We start from the raw sequence: 22,173 nt of genomic DNA, 5'->3' as shown, positions 1-22,173 counted from the left end.
TTTTGGTTTAGAACTTAAAAACAAACTATCGAAAATCGAATTGCACCGCTCTTTTTACAATTATATATATAATAATTTCATAAAATAATTTATTTTTTAGAAAAATTTCGTATTCAAATTGTATAAGCCCAAATTCATATACTATTAAAGGTCCACATTACAAATTTATAAAATTTATGTTTAGACTTTATACAAAAAAATATATATTTAATTTTTTAAGCCCATTTGATGATTGTCATGATTTTCTCTCCTACCGCTTTCTTTATTCTGTCTTTCTGTTTTTTATTTATGTTCTCCCTGAAATCGACCCTTAACTTTTATTGGATTGAGTGTTTCCTTGTTGGATTACTATATATGTCCTTGTAGTTTAATCTACTTAAAGTTGAAAAAAGTGTCGGTCGTCGTCTATGATACATAATGTTGATCTTTCTTGCTTGCTACTATCAAGCAAAACCGTCATACCATCCAAAATCGTACAAATTATTAAAAAATTATTTTATAAAATTTTCAATGACAATTCGATTTGAAAATAACTTTAAAAATATCGAAACTGCACCCCTAGTATTTGTTTCTCATTTACCCTGAAAGCCCCAATTTTCAATTCAAAGACAGCCTACTATGTCGGAGTTGGACTGTTTTAACTTTGGGTTTGTGGGCTGAGGTCTGAATATGGGCCATTTAAAAATATTATAGTCCATGGACCTCCTCCAAAAGGCCCTTAGACTACCTTGTAGTCTTAGTCAATAACTGCAGATAAAAGCGTATATCTTATTTTTTTAAAATGTATATTATAAGAGGCTATTATGATATTTGTTTTATTAAATAATTTTTGTTATTTAAAAATTATAATTTTTTAAAATAATAAATATTCTCTTATTAATAAGTGTCACAAAGAGTATTTCTAATTTTAAAAAAGTATTTGTAATTTTTTCAATAACGGGAAAGTTTTTATAATTATAGCAAATATTAGAAAAATTCTTTGCAATATCTCCTATTTAAAGGGAAAATTATTTTAATAATGAAAAAAAAAAAGAGTTACAAGAATGGGACGATTTTGGAGGTATTGAAAAAATAGGCAGCACCGCGACTCGCTATTTTTTATAAAAATAAAATAATTATCAGCACTGCAATTTTGATTAAGGTAATAATAGAAAAAATTGGACTAGAACCGCGATCTTAGATCGTGGTGCTAGTCCAAATTTAAAAAGAAAAAAGAAAAAATTGGTATCGTGGTGCTGCCTACTTTTTCAATTCCTCCAAAACCACCCCATTCTTGTAATTTATTTTTCTTTGCATTATTAAAATAATTTCTCCCTATTTAAAATATGAAATAAGGTAAATTATATTGACACCCCATAAAGTTAAGTCAAATTATACAAAAACCCTCTGTCTTTTACAAAATTATAGCAATACACCTGATGGGATGTAAGTGTAATATTTTTCAAGTATTCTAACCATAATTTTGTAAAAAATAGAAAGTTTTTATATAATTTACACTAACCAAATGTAATTAGCCCTATGAAATAATATTTATACTATTAACTAAGTGGGGCAATATTAGAAAAATTGGCTTGGTATGCATTATGTAGATGTACGAAACTGCCCTTCCGTCACCGTACTAAAAAATTTCTCATTGGCTTACAAGTGCAATTTCATTTAAAAGATAGTAACCATCAGCATCTAAATTTTATTATTTTTTTTAAAATATTTATATATAAATTTATTTCTAGATATTATTTCGATAAAAAAGTATTTTACTGAACATTTTCTTTCTTAACTATATAGATAATGTCTATCTTTTTTTAAAAAAAAATGTGCACACGCATCGAGTGTGCCAGACTGCTAGTATGATAATTAAAAAAATATTGAAATTGAAATAGAGAACACTTTTGTAAAATCAATAGGATAATCAGAGAGCAATTTACTGCTGTAGATGAATAATTCTTCTATAACATAATATGATTCACACTATTTAATATTTTTATGGGCATTTCATATGGGACAAAATATATAAGGAAAGACAAAAATAGCACCAAATATTTATTTAAATGCAAATTGTCCAACTCCAATTCTATCCATTTGGGCATGTCTCTTTGTGTGTAGCCATTCCCCAATCCCAACCCATAAATGGCCACTCCTACCCCCTCCTATGATCAAGAATTATAGCCATTATATGCCCAAAAAACTATTTAATTTGGGATTTAATCAAACTCAATTAATTGAGTATAAATTAAATTTATTTATAATTATTAATAAAGTCTTGGGACCGACGTCGATGACCAAGGTCCATAATCAAATACAGGATCACGAATTTGGATTCTATCAGACGTATGAATATTATTATTGAGACATTGTCCGATACATCAAACGTATATATAATTATTATTTCTTTTTTTTAAAAAAAAGAAAGGAATTTATTTGTGATTAGTTTGGAAGTGGGAATGTAGTGAGGTAGAAAGTTGCCAAATTTGGTGTCAATTTTGGCAAGTGGGATGATTTATGCTTTTTGCTCCAATATTTAACTTTTTACGGAAGTGGGCAATAAATCATTTGATGTCCACTTTTTTCAATACTACTTACTTTTAATCCTTGTTCATTAAAATATTTAAAGAATCCAAATTTTAATTACATCTTTGCTTCATATATAGATTTATTAATTTATTAATCGTCTTATAAATTTACAGTGATGCCGACAATGTAATTACTGCTTCACATAACATAAAAATATTGAAACTGAACAGTTTACAGATTTACAGTGATGTAGACAATGTAATTACTGTTTCACATAAGATAAAAATAATGAAACTGAATAATTTACAGATTTACAGTGATTTAGACAATGTAATTGCCGCCCCACGTCTAATTAGAGACATTGATTGAACAATATAAAAGAGATCAAAATTTTGTAGTTAACGTCTAAAAATTACCAAAAATAAGAGAAGAAAAATTTAATAAGCAAAAATACACATGAGTTGAATGTTAATTTTAAATTTTATTTACTATTTAATAAGCAAGAAACGACCTATTTTATATTTTTTTATAACTAAAAAAAAAAAAGTAAATCAGCACAGAAATTCAAATCAACTAAAAACACGTCAACAGACAGTTAGATCAACTTTAATGGTACTAAATCTTTAATTAATATTTATTATCTTTATCTTTCCTGTTTCAACCCCCAACCCCCCCCCTATGCCTCCACTTTATCCAACTTTCTCTTTTTTCATAGACTCTCACTTTTGTCCCTCTCTTTTGCTATTTCTCAATTGTGTATTTATTTATTGGACAATTACATTTTACTCCTGATTTATAGTCTATTTTCGCAAATTAGGCCTATTTTTTTGTGTTATTACAGAAACCACCTACGATCGGCAAAAAGTAAAAATAGTTCATATAATAATATTGATATTTCTATAGGATGTATGTGTAATTTTTTAAAAAACAGATGTGATTTGTTTAAATAATGTTGAGATTTTGGTAGTTGTATTGTAACTTTTTAGAAGATAAAGGTAATTTGTATAAATAAATATAAATTAGGGGATGTAGATGTAATTATTCCATATTTATTTGAAAAGTTTTTCTCCCTCTCCAACTCATCAGGATTTATGTATATATTTATTTAATTATATAAAATAAAAAAATCATAACTAATATTTTCTTAACAATTTTTTATCAATCTTAGATGTAGATGAACATAATGTTTTTATAAAAAAAGAAAAATACATATGACGGTAAGTTTGTCGTCTGCATATCATGGATGGTTACTCTGAGCCCTCACACTCAATAAATAGTACTAATAATTTGTGGCAAATTGTATGTGTCTGTAATTTTTACAAATACAATTTAAAATAAAACATTTATAAAATTTTATTGTTTAATAAAACATATATAAAATAATAAATTAATATTAGATTTACAAACTATTGAAAAATAATGGGGTGTGGAAAGTTAGATTCGCGGAAATGTTATAATAAATAAATCAATAAATTAAATTAAATATTAAAATTGACATATCAAAACATTGAGACATCAATTCGCCCCTTTTCGATTGAGTTTAGTGCAGTTTACCTCCTTGTGATATTTGCCAATGAGCAAATTAACCCCTATAAAAAAATAATATTAATTTACCCACTATGTTTTTCTAAAACGAAGCATACCTCCCTATCTAAGGAGGTAAATTATTTCATTTTAAAATATAAAAAAGGTAAATTGTTGTATTTTTAAAAATATAGAAAGATAAATAATTTTTTTTTTATAAGGGTATAATCTCTTTATTTACAATATAACAAGAAGTTGTTGGTTTTTTTTTTTCCTTTTTTAACAGTATAGATAAATCAGAAATTATAGAAAAAATAAATGAATAGTGTATAAGTAATTATGGAGGTTGAGTCTGTTACACACCGCTCCAAGATTAGTTATTAATTTCTATCACAGCTCATTAATTGCATGTCGAGTTTTTCAGTGGCACATTGTTCGTTGCTTCGCTGCTCATCTCCCTCCTCCTCCTCCTTCCTCCCGAGAACAAGAAACAGCACAAGTGTTCGACGAAATGCCTGAAGGATGCTCTCGCTCAGCACCAATCATAGTCATATGCCAAAGTCCCATCACTCCATCTTGGGTGTGAAGTTTTCTGTAGTCCCTTCTTTGATTCTTGAGTTTAATCCCAAGAAAAGGGCTAAAGAATACAAGGGAGCTGCTATTGTGAGTCGGTGCTTCGGTTTTACAGAGGTGAAGAGGGCGTGGAGTTTTGAGAGATATCTTGATAATTCTTGGTGTTGCTGGTGTAAACAGGGTGAAGGGGACATAGAATTGGAAGCCGAGATTATGGATTTCATGGCGAAATCTCCGAAACCCACGATGTTTCCAACGATGGATGAGTTAATGGAAGCTGGAAGAGTGGATTTGGTGGAGGCCATAAAGAAGAAAGGCGGGTGGTATTCGCTCGGTTGGGATGAAAGAAATGTGGGAGATAACGTTGAGGAAGCAGTGGATTTTGATCTGGAAGAGTTTCAGAGGAGAGTTGAGAGTTGTAAAGAGAGTGCTTCTTTGAGAGAACAGTACCACGATTCTTTTTCTCCCCACGGCAAACAAGATGGCTTTTCTTATGAAGTCAATTCGTCTAATTCTGCGAATTTGTATTCTTTGCAATCGGAGGCCTCGGCGTCCTTGGGTAGATCACTGTGAGTATTTTTTTCTTTCTTTTTCTGGGAGTTTCTACTAGATAATGTGCTGCATTTATGGTCATTTTGTCTCTTTTCTTTCTTTTTTCTGTTTTGCAGATAACATGTTGAATACTGTTGGTTCTTTGATTGTTTTGTGCTAGTAGATACCATATCTTTTTTAACTTCCAACTGTAATCACTTGAAAAAAATGATAAAAATATAGAATCAGGTACTCTTTCTTGCGGGGTTATGGATTTCTTTCTGTGATTTATTGATTGGCTCATAGGCCCATAAAAGAAAAATGGTACTTATGTGAACATTAAGAGCTTATATTTTTATCCGTGATTACTGCGTCTTTGTGGAAGCTGATTTTCTGGGGAATAATATTGAAATTTTTGTCCTGGATTAGAGAAAATGGTGCTGATGAAGAGGTAGGGATTCAAGGTATATTGAGTAGATTGGAGAAGCAGAGGAATAGTGATTTCTCTATAAATTCAGGAAACAACAGATCTGAAGCTAGTGGTAAGTTTGGTTCTGTGAATCAGTACGAGAAGCTATATGGTAAATGTGATTGTCCTTTCACGGAATGGTTATCTATTTGTCTTCATTTAGTTCATAGCTCAAATAATTGCATTCTAAAACATGATGTGGTGCTTTTTAAACTGCAAAAGCTAGGACTGACCTTGGAGAAAACGGCAGACTCAGCCATGGTTTCCATCAGAAAGCCTCATTTCATACCTTCGGCAACAACAATAGCCCAGCCAAAAGTTGGAGAACATGGAGCAATCAGCAAGCAGGGTTCCAACATACGGAGTTTGAAGGTACTCAACTTTTTAGTAGTCTTTGATTTCTTATGGTTTCACTACATCCTTTTTGCAGTGTTCTAAAACTCTCTGAATATGCAGCCGCTGAGATTTCTTTCAGCAACAATCCTGTGGAAAGTGATAAAGAAATTCGTCATGATGGAACAACTGTAAACACTGAGGAACATGCTGAAGCTTGGGACAAACATGAACATATCAATCTCAATCAAATACGAACTCGTCTTCAGCATCTGGAATCTGAGCTCACCGAAGCTCTGCATTCCTTGAGATCTAAAAAAGAGGAATACATTTCAGAGGAGGTGTGCAGCCTATTTTGTGTAATTTTTGTTTCTCTCATCAATTTTTCGTGCAGTAGTGCTTTGAATGTCTTTTTGCATGTATCATAATAAATGGAAAAGAAAATAGAATTTCATTTCAAGTGAGTTTGTTTAATGGTGTTTTTCCCATACATTTGAGTTTAAAGGAATAACACGAAGAATAAGGATAATCTTTGATAAGTTGTAACCTGAATTTGACAGATATGAAGAGTGCCCAGCTTTTGACTTTTATTTAGAAAATGTTGTGTGGTTCTCTTGTTCATCATAACACCTGTTGTTTGCTAGGTATCTGGAAGCTCTAGTGATTTGCAGAAGCTTTCTGATGCATGGGAATTCCAACAGAATGAATTCATGAGTGCTCAGGAGAGACTCAGGTCAATTAGGGCCAAGCTGGCCGTATTGGAGGGGAAAATGGCATTAGCAGTAAAGTATGTCTAATACATTTGATAGTCTCGCTGTTGACCGACTCCTTTCCGATATTAATTGTCCATCCTGCTGTATTCTCACAGTAATGCGCAAAAGATAGTAGACGTGAAGCAGAAGCAGATAGATCGTGCTCGTAAAGCATTGCAACTTCTTCGGACCACCTGTATAGTGTGGCCTAATTCGGCTTCAGAGGTCTTTTTAGCAGGATCTTTTGATGGATGGGCAACTCAGGTTAGTATTTCTTAACATGTTTGAACTTCAATGGAGCTCATGTTACCTATCAGTACGTCCAAGAAATACATACTTCGAGTCATCATTGTATGCATGTTTATGTCAAACCTGTTTGGCCCCTCATGGCTGCAGTAGGAGTTTTAAACTGTAATATATGCCCAGCTGTAGCCAACTATTCAGTTCTAGCTCACTGAAGGATATAGATTTTCACTCGACCTTAAGGATGAGATCATTTAGCTCCATTTGTCCTGTTTCGGCAAATGGCAATAGGAGCTCTAAAATGCGATTCTTGAGGGGTAAAAGGTGACATCTGTGATTGCAGAGATAAATAAACCAGGGGGATGATGTCTCACCTTGCGTTCAACCAGCCAGTATCACCACTGATGGTCGCTTCCACTTCCCTCTCCCCCACGCTCTGACTATTTTAGACCTTTGATCAAACTGCTGCCTGTATCAAGTGTAACTTCATGTATGTGAGGGACATTTTTACTGTTACTTTAGAGCATTCCAATCACCATAGTGGCACTGCTGGCCTTTGCTCTTGGAATATTTCCATCCCAATTTTTCTTTTTTTCTTTCTTATCGTGAATCTCCAAGGCACTACATGCCCATCCTCGGTATTACTTTTGTAATTTTTCTAACTTCCTTTCTTTCCTTTTCTTTGCTCCCAACAATAGGGCGCACCACTGGTATCAAAATGCATTGGATAGTTTCCCTTCTTTAAAAACCAGAAATAGTTAGACTAAGTTGAAAAGGGAGAAGAGGCAAAAAGGTGTTTCTGGAGTGGCACAAAAAACGACCTGATTCTCCCTATATAACTTGCTAACCTTAAACAGATTTCTCTGCAGCAAATATTTTCAGATTCCATCAAAAAGCGTGTACAAGTTAGGTTCCTAAGAATCTTGGCCTTGGCTCTTTGGAAGAAAACCAGCTCCTTTCAGGCACTTTTTGTATATGCTTACAACTCAATGTTATTCTAGAGTATTGGATATTGTTGTAAGTTAAGAGTTTGAGACAAAAACCGATTTCTAGGCCTTAGTCGACCGAGTAAAAGATAAGTTGTAGTATTATGCAAGGGACGTCTTGTTTCAGCCACTAGAGAGGGAAACATTTGTTACTGAAACTTGTGGATGCCAAAAATTGTAACTTATGCTGATGGTGGTTTGCAGTTACCAATTTTGATTGATGAGTGTGATTTGCATTTGTTCCAGAGAAAGATGGAGAAATCAAGAACAGGCATCTTTTCTCTGTACTTAAAGCTGTATCCTGGTAGATATGAGGTAGTTTGATGCCTATATCTCGACTACTTTTCCATGTTACTGTTCATACCAACATTATGACTTTCGATAATAACTGCAGATCAAGTTCATTGTTGATGGCACATGGAAAATTGATCCCCTGCGCCCTATTGTGAACAATAATGGATATGAAAATAACATTCTTATTGTTGCATGAATCAGCAAGCGCACACAGCAGAAGTAAGGAAGAATTTTTTTGCAGTTTTACATAGAAAAAGAAAAGAAAAACTGGTGGATATCTTGTCATAATGTTGGTGTAAGCAGAAGTGAGCTTGCAGGTATTGGATTCCATTCTTTTTTTCCGCAAACGGAAGGGTCTGCAGCTTGTTACTGTTGCGCAGGCAGTAGTCCGCTTTCATTTGTACAATCTTGCTAGAACCTGTTTTGCCTTATTTTGTGCTTTGGCCATGTAGACATCAACTGATCAACATTTTTTGTATCTTAGGAAAATTAATATAGATTCTTTCTTGCTAGTATTTCGCCTTTTTTTGTTGCAAGATTGGCTTGTAAGCCATAATCTACCCTGTGGAAAACACACAAGTGAAGAGCGCAAAGCTGATATAAAAAGGCTGAAGAATGGTGAGATTCAAGAACAAGTTATTACCAGATGGGCGAGAAAGAGAGATGGAACGTCCAGCAAATAATACCTTGTTGTAATCAAGGTAGGTAAGAATGATATCAATTACAATATGCGGATTCACTGTATTGACGTTAAAGAATATTATAAGTCAAATATGCTATCAAATCTTCAAGTTCCTTCTCTCATTTGAGAATCCGAGTCGTATGTCCTCAAAACAAAGGAAAATCCACTGCCGCAGTACACTCTAGAAATAGGATGTTTCTCAGCAGATATATGAGCTAAGCTAACCACCTGAGGAATAGCCTGATCGTTTGTGTCCCCCAAGCCAAGTTGACCATGCTCTCCCCAACCCCATGTCATTACTGATGATGATCCATTATCTGCACAATTGAAGAATGAAACTTAGAGTTCTTGAAATTTCATAAGCAAGAACTTAAAATGATTTCTTGCCTGTTACTAAGGCCGAGTGTTCTGCTCCTGCAGCAATCTGCACGACTTTCGTTTCACTATGATCAGCACTTATCCGCACGATGCCTTCCTTCAATTTTCCTGTAACAGTAAAAATTGAATAACTATGGGTCAAAAGTATTTCCGCATCATAAGAAATAAAAATTGATATATTGATGCCGATATAAATGCAGTAATTGTAAGCACTGTTCTAACAGCTTATGCTGCCATTTAATATGGCAGAGAAGATATTCAAAAAGCTAAGAAAGCAAGCTACTGATAAGATACAGATAAAAGTTGAACAGGCAACCTCCAATTATGTGTACAACACAAAATTCAGTTACAAGAATGAACTCGATTATTGCAGACATTACCGGATGCATCAGCCGTCAAGGATGTTTTTTGGGGACCGCTGAGAGCACCATGACGATGACCACCAAGCATGAATACTTCCCCTTCACCTGCATAAAGCAATAAACATCTATGTTTCATGATGAGAACGTCTTCCCTTTCCATGTGGTTTTTGTGTTTGTGAGAAAGACGGTTCAATTAGAATTCATACTCGTTAACAGTAGTGCATGATTCCATCCTAGAGCAACCTCTTTCAAGGACAAAGCTACATCAACATGGTGAGGAATACATGCATCTGAAGCACAACCAAACCCTCTTCCCCATGTATATAGGCTTCCATCAGCTAATTTGTAATGTTGGTGCCAGAACAAAGCAGGATGATCAAATCAGTCAAGGTGGAGTAACATCATTGCTAGTATAAGATTGTGACTACTGTTAAGAACAAATTTCTCAATCCATTGCAACTCGCAAATAATATAAAGCCATTCAAGAGGCATGTTGTGGACTCACCAGATAATGCTGCACTGTGATCTCCATTTGCACTAATATTCACGATCCTAACATTTGTCAACCCCATGGTAATCTGCGGTAGACTTGTTGATTTGACTTTTTCAGTAGATATGCCCAATTGACCACGCTTTCCAAACCCAAATCCATAAACCTGATTGTCTTTATTACCTGCACCAGTACAAATTTTATCTACTGTTTACGACACCTCGATCTACTATAAAATTTCATTTTTTTCCAAACACATGACAAACTAAGCAAAGACATGCATATGGTAGTAGTTTCAAACATTTTCCAGCTGAAATTCCCCACTAAAAGAGACCTGTTAATGTCACAATCAAATTAGTGTCTTTGAAATTTGATGTAGGAAGATATTTGAATATCCAGGTTCGTTAACAGGGTTTGTCAGATAGACATTATCAAGCAACGCCTTTTGGTGAGAGATCAACAAGAAGCTTTGAGGATGCTACTGTAACGAAAGCAAACTTATATTGAGTATATAACAGATTTTAATGGAAGGACTAGGAACCTCTAGACACCTTCAGTTGCAGGACAATCATCAAGTTGAGAATGTCAAGTTAGAACACCACACATCTCACATAAACTACCCTTTATGGAAACTTATGACTTAATTTACACAAATGTCAGGAATCAAATTGCAGAAAATTCTCTACTGAACGAACTTGACCTTGCACCAGGTCGGAGAAAGTAACTATGGATAAAAATTTAGCTATTCAACGACTCCATCCACACTTATTTCCATCAACTGTTTTAATGTATAGTTAATATGAGATTCTATGTGCCTCTTCCTTCTTTTGTCTGTACATGAGCAGAGTATATGTGCTATGGGGTACTGCACGAAGAATAACCATCCACTTGGATACGTATATTCTACATTAAAACTCAATCTCCAAGTATAGCTGGATCGTATTTCATCGTGCAAATATTAAAATCAGCAAGTTAAGACTCTCTTATCTGTTCAAATATTCCCAGAACTTGCTAAAGGCTTAATTCTTCAATATATCATAACCACGAACTCATTGCGCTCTTACTAGATCCTACATCCCTTAACTAGTATAATCACATCACAAGCCAAATGATAACTACATGAATATTATAATGATGAAGATATCTTGGTTCCAACTTCTTCTCATCAATGAAATGGAAAGGAATTGAAGGCTTCAGGCGTTTACCTCTGAGTAAGACTAGTGAGTGACGCATACCACAAGCAACTTGCTCAACGTGCTTAGAACTGAAAAATGAGACTTCTACAGGAGAACATAGTGATTTGAATTCACCGTGGCCGAGTTGACCAAACGAACCATCTCCACATGTATAAATGGCACCACTGCCTGAACAGCAATAAGCAATTTCAATCAGTGGAGACTAACTCAAATTTTCCCAATTCTTCAGCTGGGACCAAAATTCCAATAACCATATAATCATTTATTCCCACCAACAAACAACTAGAGATTGAATGGTTACTGAAAGGAAAGTGGGATCATACTTAATCAGTGAATTAAGCCAAGAAAAGAACAACCTGAAACAAATCCAGAGTGATTCCAGCCAGCAGAAACATGAGTAATAGTAAAGCTTTCCAAAGCCTTCACTGCCTTCGGTTGTAAACTATTAACCATCTCGCCATGGCCTAATTGACCAGAAGTGCCTCTCCCCCACGTCAACACTCTTCCACCTGCACCAGAAACCAAAACCCATCAAGAACTACACATAGTAAATATATGTAGTGTGTGTTTTTTCTTCAGATGAGAGTATACATACCGGGGGAGAGAGCAATGACATGGGCCCCGCCGCAAGAGAGAAAATTGATGGGCCCTAAGGCGGAAAGAGAGCAAAGGAGTTGTGGGCTGTGCTCATCTTGAAGCCGTCCAGTAGCTAGCTGGCCGTCAGTACCGGCGCCCCAGCTCCATATTTCTTGTTGTTCTTCGTCGTCTTCTTGCAGCGCCTGCTGTGTTCGCTCCATTGCGGTTTCCATTCGATTGCGACTTATGTTTGGAGCAGGTTGTCTTTGCAACGGTTTTCTGACTGCCTGGCCCAATTATTCTTGCTCTTAAGTTTCAGGGCTTTCTTTTTTTGTAACTACAGCTACCTTTATTCGCTTTTCCTTTTTTCTTTTGGATCAAGAAAGTATAATCCCATTCACCAATTAATTTCTTCACCATTCACAACCAAGTAGCAGCATCTCATAGAATATATCGATCAGAGATTTCTTTTTGTCAAACATTCTGCTATATCAAATGTGAAATACTCCATTAAACCCAAACACTTGGTCCAAATTCAGTATTTGACCGGCTTAACTTCTACCTCGGTTAATCCCCCCTTTGTTTTTGTTTGTTATAATCTCGTTCTTATCTTAATCTTGCCGCAGTATTCCACACTATTAATAGGTCGTTAATCTCATCTCTTCATCCCTGCACAAACCCCACAATTGCACTAAATTAGTAAACAAGAAAGTGTCATGCTTTCTGCAAATGATTTGCTAATCCCGAATGATCCTTCCTTCTTACCAAGAACATGAAAATGCAGCTGACGAGTACTTCTCCGTTTTGAATATTCCAATCATCAATGGCGTCCATTTTATCACACTCACCGACCCTTTTAACAAATGGTCGTTCAAATTGCCATAGACTCCCACTCTCAACTCCAAGAACGCATTTTTCTTCACTGCAATACCGGCCAATTCTCAAAAAGTCAGAGTCTTCGCTCTCATTTCAAACTTTATTTCATCTGAGCCATCCCCAAATCAATGCGACGAGAATTTCATCAGATGATTTTCTTGAGACAATTGAAAAGGATGAGTCTTTGTTGGGGTCTGAAGAAACTCCATTGAAGTTACTATTTTGGGTCCTGTTGTGGACATCTGTGTCTCTTGGTTTGTATGCATTTTCTGGGGATGCTAAAGCTGCTGCAGTGGTTGGTGGTGCTGATTCTATCAGGACTTCGGGCTTTGGTGTGAAGGTTGCTAATGCATTGCGGGCTTCAGGCTGGCCTGATGAAGCTGTTGTCTTTGCCTTGGCTACGCTTCCAGTAATCGAGCTCCGAGGGGCTATTCCTGTTGGTTACTGGCTGCAACTCAAGCCCGTGACGCTAACTGTCTTGTCTATTCTTGGGTCAGTCTCACATTTCTCCATTCTAGGTAGAATTCAGTGTTTTTAGTTCATCAATATACCTACTTTGTGTCTGTTGTTCAAAAATTAGCCTAGTATTAGTAGAATTATTGTTTTATAGAATTCACTTCTCCTGTTTCTTTAAATTATATTGAAAATCAGCTTCCATGTTAGTTTCTTTAATGAATTTGATTTCATATTTCTAGATAGATTGTGTGCTAGTAAAGTTTGAAAATTTGATGGTTTCGGATAATCATCGCTGTTCACAGTTTTCAAAACTTTTTTGGTTTCATTAACCCAAAAGAATCAACCAAGACATGTTCTGAATAAGAATTGTGCTATATAACAACTATTTTTTGGGGGGTGATTTCGTTCTGTTCCTATTTTCCTAATGTTTGGTGCTGCATGCACAGGAACATGGTTCCAGTACCCTTTATCATATTGTACCTGAAAAAAGTTGCAACGTTTCTCACTGGTAAGAATCAAGCTGCTTCTCGATTCCTAGACATGTTATTTGAGAGGGCGAAACAGAAGGCAGGTCCTGTCAAAGAGTTTCAATGGCTTGGTCTGATGCTTTTTGTAGCAGTGCCGTTCCCTGGAACAGGAGCTTGGACTGGAGCCTTTATTGCCTCTATATTGGACATGCCATTCTGGCCAGCTGTCTCGGCTAATTTTTTTGGTGTCATATTAGCTGGGCTTCTGGTAAACTTACTGGTTAACCTCGGACTCAAATATGCCGTAGTAACTGGTACAGTTCTTTTTATTATCTCCACATCCATGTGGAGTATCCTTCGTGGTCTCAAAAACTCATTGACCTCATCAAATTGATGCAAGGTCCGGGCAACTGGGATTATTCTTCTCAGCAGACTATATTAGGTTAGTTATAATTTGATAGCTCGGTGTCATTTCAAGTTTGTTACCAAATTCATACTAATCATAAAAATGACATTATTAATATGGACTAGCAGAGTGCAATTATGTCCGAGTACAAGAACCAATCTTTGGAATATTCATAATTAAGCCAACTCATACTTATATATGCATGTAGAGCAGCACCATGCAGCACCATGTCAAATGCCTCAAGAAATGGTGCAAGTGCCCAGCTTAAGTAGTGAGATCTATGTTTGACAAACTACAACTGCTTTGAGCCAACCATTTTCCTTAGGCCCCATCTTCACATAACGTCATGTGCAAAATTTGGAAAAGAAAAGGCGTAATTGTTCTTGCTATCTAATGTAGAGCATGCATGGTGTGAGAGCTCTGGCTTGGTGAATCTTGCTGTTTTTCCTTATTTTTGAAGTTTTACTATTATCACTTGTTCTACGCAATTGTTGTTTACTTTGAATAAACTCCTGTTTTCTTTTTTCTTTGCTTAAGAACTTGAACATCTCGTACCCAAGTTGAGTATGGGAAAAGGAAGAAACAAGAAAGTCTATGTCAGCTTTGTAGTGCTCTGGTATAAGTGCTTATCAACCTGTTAAAACTTCAAGATTTAGGCATGAGTCTGACCGTTGCTGCATTCGTGAACTACATAACCAACATATTAAAGAGAAGATAAAAGAGCGAGAAACAATTATTTAAGTTCGGTGAAACCTTTAGTGTTGTTGATTGGTCCCCATTGATTAGCTTTACTTTGAATCAACTCAAGCTAGAGACCACTAGTTTTCTCATATGTGGATTAGTGAAATAAACAGATCCCTGAAGAGCACGATCGCACAGTTGATCCTAGAGTGAAAGTCTGCATGGTGGAAAATATATCTTAGTTGTAGACTTTTTGAACACCCTATTACCAGGTGCTTATACATGGATGACAAAGCTAAACTAGTAAGTTTACAAAATATAAAACATATGCACGCAACTATATTGTCGGTGGTTCTTCTAAATTGGTTGTTTTTAGTAATAATTCAGTTATTGTTTGCACCAAAGTGTACTAGTGTATCTAAATACATCTTCCAGTGACGTTTCTGGTGCTATTTTATTTTCTTCAGATGGCTGTATTGCTGACGTTTGTCAGACACTTCATCGATGAAACATTGATCCAGCGCTCTAAAACTTCCACATCTTTCAGATTCATGCTCTGTTCTTTTGCTTATTCATAAACTGCATATTCATGGCCAAGAAAATGAAATGCGTTTAGATGTTTCTGGATATCAAAAACATGCTATTCTTGGGAGTTATTACAAAAATCATGTTTCTATGATCTTAAAAGTTCCCTCAGCACACGGGCCACATCTATTCTTCCAATCCGTATCAAGGATGGTTCTCGATGCTCAGGAAGCACAAGTACTCTTACTCATTTCCGGAACAATCCCATGTTGTTTCATTAGATTCATACCATCTCATCCCTCTCGCATTTTCTTTCACGCAATGGTAAAACGGCTTTATGTTTCATTGTGTTTTGCAACGAGCACATTAAAGGGGTTTCTTCCACATCATGTCCTTCAAAATTTTATATCTTTTCACTTGCTATGGTTGAATTGCTCACTGATATATTGCCATCTTGTGTTCAGACGTGGATCATTAGCAGCTATAATTTACCTCCGCAACTGCACTCTGTTTATCAGTGTGATCAAATGGCATATGTCAATAGCATTTTTAGCACAAACCAGATGTTGATCTTGCAACATGAGAAACAATGAGCTCTTACATCATATTCCTGAACATGAATTCACACTCCTCTGTTTGTACTCTCCCAACAGATTGCTTTCAGATGTGTGGTCCTTGTGGAGGGAGAAGTGATTGATTTGATCAACAAGATGGCTTCATCTGTGTTGTTGTTCAATGATAGTGACTAGGGAATCAACTCTGATCATCACCAACACTCTAAACCTAATCTACTTTTTTCTGAGTATATCACATTGATCCTGTCTGATGTCCAGCTTACTGGTCAAGAAACTGTGTAAGAATTTATACTATATTCTGCATCATTACCATGTTCACTAGTCTAACTCCAAGGTTGTCCCATTTTAACCGAATCACTGCATTCATGGCCATTGGATTATTACAAAAAATGCCCTCGTGGCTTAAATCATAACTTTCATTTCTAAGACCACAACTTTTTCTTAGTCAATCTCGATAATTACCACGACTGATGCATATGGATACCTACATTGTGGTTATAATGCAATCAACAAATCCGAATCATCATCGATCAAGAACTCAAAATCAACCCGAGTTCATAGTGTCCCCACGACATGGGGATCTCGTTAGAGTACGTTTCTTTATCAGTAAATCAACATGCGGGCTCAAAATGGCATATCAATCATCTAATAAAAGTTTCTGGTCCATAGACAGCAGATTTAGAGGGGTTTGTTGAAGAAAGAAAAGAAACTGAGATGGATAAAAGAAGTTGATGCATGCACCGGCAGCTGGTGCAAGCAGTAGTACTGTTTGAAGCTTCTGACATGGAGATGTGGTCCGCACGTGGACGGTGCGAAATCCTGAGACTGACCGCACGCTCACCTCTCACATCATCATCAACAAAACTTTTCTTGAGCCCACACATTCTACAGATCGTTTTTGTAATTTGACAGTAGCTTGTCTTTTTATCTCGACCGTGTCGTTCCTCATTTTTCACTTCATTATTTTTTGAGTTAATTATATTTAAACCTTGTCTGAAAATACGAAATTCCACTTATTTTCAAAAAAGTTTTGAAGTTTCACTAATTTATACCCCCTCTAAAAAAAAATTTCTGCACGTTTATATTTGGGTTTGGACAAAAAAATGCTAATGCTAAAAAAAATTATATAAAATTTTAATTTTGCCCCATATTTAATATTTTTATATAAATTTTTTTTATATTTATAAAGAGATAAATATAATATATATATATATATATATGTGTGTGTGTGTGTGTGGGGTGGGGGGGAGTGAGGTTAACATCATTATGATTATTCTCTTATAAATACAAAATTCTTACATGAAAATGTTAAATGAAAGGTAAATTTGAATTTATATAATTTTTTGCTAACATTAGCATTTTTCTTCCAAGCACTAATGAAATGGGATTATCTATAAACAGTGAATTTTCAAAGAGAGTGTAAGTATAATTTTAGAATTTATTTGAAAAAATGTATAATTTGATATTTTCAAAGGGGATCTAAGTACAATTAACCCTAATTTACAACAATTAATTTTACTTTTTAAAAATAATTAATTATAGCTATATAAGCTGATAAGCATTTAAAATGAAATTCTAATTTAACAACATCTGCAACGACACTTCCCACACACAAATGATAATTCATAACAGCCCAATATCAAATGTTTTAAAACACCAATTATTTTCATAAATATTTATATCTTTATTATTTCATATGGTCCATGTCATCTTTCAGCTTTCAATAAGACTTTCGTATCACTTAAACTCATATTAATCATTTGATCCGTTTCGAGTCATATGCTAATCTTTATTTTTAAAATTTATATCATATCTATCGTATTATATACGCAAGTATTATATACCGCGATACCTAATATAAATACAAAAAAAATAATTATATTATTATTTTTTTAAAAATTTGATGTAATTACACGTCTGTCCAATCCAAATAAACGGAGTGAGTACTGAGTCCAAAAGAGGTTGGGGCCCAATGGGAAATTGAGTACATCACCTTCTTTGCAGCATTTTAATCATTCTTATCTATACATCCCCCTGGGAATGGGGATAGAATGAGGGAAAGCGAAAGGGTGGGCCCATGTGGGTCAGGCCCAGTCTTTCTAGCCACGTAGCCGGCCCAAACACCAATAGGCAGGCCAGTGGTGGGCCCATGGGCCGCGCTGTACGCTTCTCCATGGTTGCGTGCTGTGTTTGACGAAGACTTGCTTTTTCTGCTCTCGTAACACGTGCATGCAGATGACCACGTGGCGGTGATCGGGTTGGGTAACTTAAATATCCAGCTGCCTGAATCTCCCTGCTCATCACTCGACGCCGTCCAGATTTTTTTTATTATTTCAAAAAAAAATAAAAAGTAATATAAAATTTTGATTATTTGCATTTATATTAACTTTTTCAAGGATGTGTTTGTTTTAAGGTTCTGGCCAATCCCATGCAATTTCATAAAATTATTTAAACTTGGGTCAGATTTCAAATCTAAATAAATTAATTATATAACAACTATAATATATTTTTATGTAATTGGTGTATAATTCAAGAAAAAACATCGATTATATATGATTGATTTGGTTCGACCGAACCTAATTTCAATAAGAATTTTTCATACTTGTTGTACATATATCTGTACCTCTATTTTATTTAAAATTTCATATAAAATAAACTCGTGTATTTTTTTAAATTTTTTTTGACTCATATCTATCTTTTATAAGAATAAAGTGTCATCGTTGAACTATTTAATTATTTCTAATTAGATTCAGAACATACGTCTCAACCTTAAAAACACTAGAAATAAGACCAACAATCTTAAAAGTGTACACGCATGCACCAGATTTTAAGAATGTGAAGTGGGGGGTATATCTTATAAAAGTCACACTACGACCCGTAATAATATTTACAATTTTCAAACAAGTTGTAGATCCATTCCATTTTATTAACTCAAGATTTTTACAACTTGGTTCTGGTGCATCTTGAACTTCAATACATATGGACTCACCATGATCATCCTATCATTTCGGTGTATGTGGTTCATGTGAAATTATAAGATTAGTGAAAAACTATAAATAGTTGTCTTGCATTCATAGGTACAACTTTTCTTACATATTATCATTTTGATCTTCTATTATATTTATTTTAAAAATCTTATTTTGAATTTTTTATTCAACAATATGCTTATAGGAGGGGCCAAAAAAAAAAAAAAAGGACTTATGAACATATGGGTACTGAAATTTTATTATACTACAATGAGGACATGCATTAAAATATCAATATTTGCAACATATCTTTGAATTTTTCTTATTTTTTAAAATTAAAAAAAATGTGGAGGACAAATTGTCAGCATCAAATAGTAATTACCTAAATCGAGCAAAAAGTCATGGCAAGTGGAAGAACGTTGGAGTAAACCCTTTCAAAATATTTGACTTTTCTTCCCATTTTTTCTTTTTTTTTTTTTTCGTAATTTTATACTTTAATATGAATGACTAGAGAAGTGTCTAGGTTGATTATGTCCCTTCTAGAAGCATGAACTGAGGTGATTCTTGAATGTGCATAAACTTTCTTTATTTTTGAATTTTTGACAACATACATAAATACAGTAAATTCGAGAACAATTCTAAGTTATAATTGTCCTTACTATTTTTAGTGAAGTTAATATCTACTTGATGATGTGGATTGTGTTTCGTGGACGCCCAAGAGACGTCTCACAGTTTTATGTTAAGAGACCTGCAAAGCAAGAAGTCGTCAGAATTATGTGAGGAAGGCCCCAGTAACAACCCTTCAATATTAAAGTTAAATAGATCGTAAGGATAAAATATATAAGATCGTCAGAAATGTTAGGTTGAATCAGATTATACTAATAACTCTTTCCAAACTATAGATATGGTTCAAATTCATGCATAATAAATATAATACATTTACTATGTAATATATTATGATTTGATCAATCTCATTATAATTATTATACCAAAACACATGTAAGGATCAGACTTTAATTATACCAAAATTCATGTAGAATGAGATGTAAATCTTTTTTATTTTAAATTTTTTCCTTCTATATATTATCCTAATAAGCAAAACATCAAACATGTTTGATTTACTTTATTTCCACCTCAAAAAGTGACTAATGATTGCTTAATTTCAGCTAAAAATCTGAGCAAAACCCCATAATAATTTCAATGATTGAAACTTACTAGCAGAAGAAACTAAAATTGTGTTAAATCAGAGCACAAATGCTTCAAGAAAAGGGCAATTCCATTCCAACATCTTCTTGCAAGAAAACAAGAAACCTTTCATTATTGATCCTCAAACCTTAATTTACACAACAAGATCAGACCGTGGCATCAACACAACAACATCAACATGCAAGAACCAAAAATCCCTCCTACATCCAATCCTGATCCTCTCAACTCAATACTGCCAGAACCATGTCCCTTGATCCTGAACAGGGAATCCCAAATTGCACGAGTTCGGCTGTAGATCATCAAAGCATTCAACTTCCAGTTTTGGGAAGCTCAATGAGGGCATAAGGCAGCTCCTGTTAAAGCTATCATCTTCATCTTGAGAGAAATCAGAAGCATCTGGCTCAAACACATGTGAAGAATCTGCAGGCTCTAATGCTGCTGAATGATTCCCGTCGGTATAATGCGGGCTATCCGAGTCGAATACATCGCTCTTGGCCGAGCTCGCTGCGTCTTCCTGCTTGGAGGCCACCGTCTGTGCAGCATTCTGGGAGCAAATTGGCTTATTTGGCTGTAAATCCAATGGACTAATGGGATCATCACATTGTTCCGTCTTCGGCTTCCCATTGTCTCTCAAACGCGACTTCTCCGCCAGCGAATTAACCTGTTCGATAGAACGAAAACCTCGTTAGAAAACACTGGTGCAAGAACTGCTTCTGAGTTCTTGAGAGGACAAAATTGCTACCTCAGTTTTCAATTTCTCATTCTCTTTGTAAAGGGTGTCGTAATCGGCCTTTAGCCTATCGTAGCTCGATTTCAAGGAGTCAAATTCTTTCTCCAGCAGCTTGGTCTTGTACCGGGCTCGTCGGTTTTGGAACCAAATTGCAACCTGTCGAGGCTGCAAACCGAGTTCTTTAGCAAGTTGAAGCTTCCTCTCAGGTTCAAGCTTGTTCTCCTCATCGAAACTCTTCTCAAGAAACTGAACTTGATTCGGGGTGAGCCGCCGTTTCTTCTCCGGGTGGTGGAAGCTGCATCCGTCAAGGGCGCCCTCATTGCAATTCTCTGCTTTGGTATCTATCTGTGGGAGGAATGGCCTCTCAGTTTTGGTTTCTCCTTGGACATTTGCAAAGTTCACCATGGATGCAGAGGCTGAAACAGAGCAATCCATAGTCAATTTCTCATCAAATACTTGAAAACTTGACATCGTTGGATCACAAACAGTATGAACAAAAGCTACTTTTTCATATCAAGAATTCAACAGCACAAAGCAATGTACACAAGCAAACAACTGACTACCCACAAAACAACAACATAGTGATGGGGAATGCGCAAGAAAAGCTGAGAATCAAAGGGAAGAAAGAGCCCAGAAACCAAACAAGAAGCATCAAACAAACAAACAAACCCAAGAGAAAAAATACAACTTTTGTGTGGGAGAAAAAGTAGAGTACCATGAAAAGAAGGGGAAGAATTTTGAACCCAGAGAGAATCAAGAACTTCAGAAGTGCAAGGAAGCCTTTCATTCTTTAACAAAGCATTTGAGATGCGAGAATCATCGTAGACCTCCATGGCTTTTCACTGAAAAAGATTGAAATTTTTATGGCGAAATTCTCAGAGGAACATTATCTACGTTTGTCAGGCACAGGAAAAACTCGTGAGCAGTCGCTGAAAGTTTCTTTTAAGGCTTGTGACGAAAGAAGGTGGTGGTGAGCATAATGTTGATGTGGGAAGTGTAAGAGTAACGAGGGCTCAGACCCATCACTCAGCAGCAGAGCAGAGGAGAGAGAAAGGCTGACGAATTCGAGTGAAGAAAACTATGCAGTGGAGAGAGAAAGAGATGAGAAAGAGAGAGATGCGCGTATGGGAAGAGAAGCTTGAATGCTTGATGAGGATTATAACAGGCACCTTGTTACTTGTTGCGCTGGAACTCATACAGCTTCAGATTACTAAAATACCCTTCATCCTTGCAATAAATAGGAAAAGCCAAAAAAATAAAAAAGTTTTTTTTGGCTTTTAATTATTAAAGTTTTAAATATAAATCCAAAAATTTCCCAATTTTCTTCCCCCCAACCCCTTCTAAATTTGTATAATTTATATCCAATATTTATTTTTTTGTAATCA

General features: G+C 35.3%; 4 protein-coding genes across 8 annotated transcripts; 2 read left to right on the top strand and 2 right to left on the bottom strand.

The window, feature by feature from the left end:
* On the top strand, positions 4,419-8,457 carry LOC105168149. 2 transcript variants are annotated; one of them, XM_011088100.2, is made up of 8 exons: positions 4,419-5,177; positions 5,569-5,720; positions 5,831-5,980; positions 6,065-6,282; positions 6,586-6,728; positions 6,810-6,957; positions 8,169-8,237; positions 8,317-8,457. In XM_011088100.2, exons 1-8 carry the CDS (start codon positions 4,558-4,560, stop codon positions 8,410-8,412), a joined length of 1,596 nt encoding a protein of 531 aa, XP_011086402.1. In that variant the 5' UTR covers positions 4,419-4,557; the 3' UTR covers positions 8,413-8,457. The 2 variants fall into 2 exon arrangements, with proteins under 2 accessions (XP_011086402.1, XP_011086403.1); XM_011088101.2 differs by having other exon boundaries at positions 4,422-5,177; positions 5,569-5,681.
* LOC105168150 (ultraviolet-B receptor UVR8) lies at positions 8,812-12,694 on the bottom strand. The gene is made up of 8 exons (XM_011088102.2): positions 11,920-12,694; positions 11,681-11,833; positions 11,334-11,492; positions 10,144-10,311; positions 9,845-9,976; positions 9,657-9,743; positions 9,286-9,384; positions 8,812-9,215 (listed from the first exon to the last, which is right to left on the bottom strand). The coding sequence occupies exons 1-8, from the start codon at positions 12,131-12,133 to the stop codon at positions 9,004-9,006; spliced, it is 1,224 nt and encodes a 407-aa protein (XP_011086404.1). The 5' UTR covers positions 12,134-12,694; the 3' UTR covers positions 8,812-9,003.
* LOC105168151 lies at positions 12,688-16,231 on the top strand. Of its 4 annotated transcripts, none has more exons than XM_011088104.2 (3): positions 12,688-13,268; positions 13,679-14,141; positions 15,776-16,231. In XM_011088104.2, the coding sequence occupies exons 1-2, from the start codon at positions 12,724-12,726 to the stop codon at positions 14,091-14,093; spliced, it is 960 nt and encodes a 319-aa protein (XP_011086406.1). In that variant the 5' UTR covers positions 12,688-12,723; the 3' UTR covers positions 14,094-14,141; positions 15,776-16,231. The 4 variants fall into 4 exon arrangements, with proteins under 4 accessions (XP_011086406.1, XP_011086408.1, XP_011086407.1 ...); XM_011088106.2 differs by having other exon boundaries at positions 15,965-16,228; XM_011088105.2 differs by lacking the exon at positions 15,776-16,231 and adding an exon at positions 15,254-15,755.
* LOC105168148 (homeobox-leucine zipper protein HAT5) lies at positions 20,111-21,932 on the bottom strand. The gene is given in 4 exon segments (XM_011088099.2): positions 20,111-20,382; positions 20,384-20,719; positions 20,801-21,204; positions 21,504-21,932. Coding segments are annotated over 4 exon segments (1,023 nt in total). The 5' UTR covers positions 21,622-21,932; the 3' UTR covers positions 20,111-20,217.

This window comes from Sesamum indicum, linkage group LG8 (assembly GCF_000512975.1).
Source record: "Sesamum indicum cultivar Zhongzhi No. 13 linkage group LG8, S_indicum_v1.0, whole genome shotgun sequence".
Classification (NCBI taxonomy): Eukaryota; Viridiplantae; Streptophyta; class Magnoliopsida; order Lamiales; family Pedaliaceae; genus Sesamum; species Sesamum indicum.
This window is presented reverse-complemented; position numbering and strand designations above follow the sequence as displayed.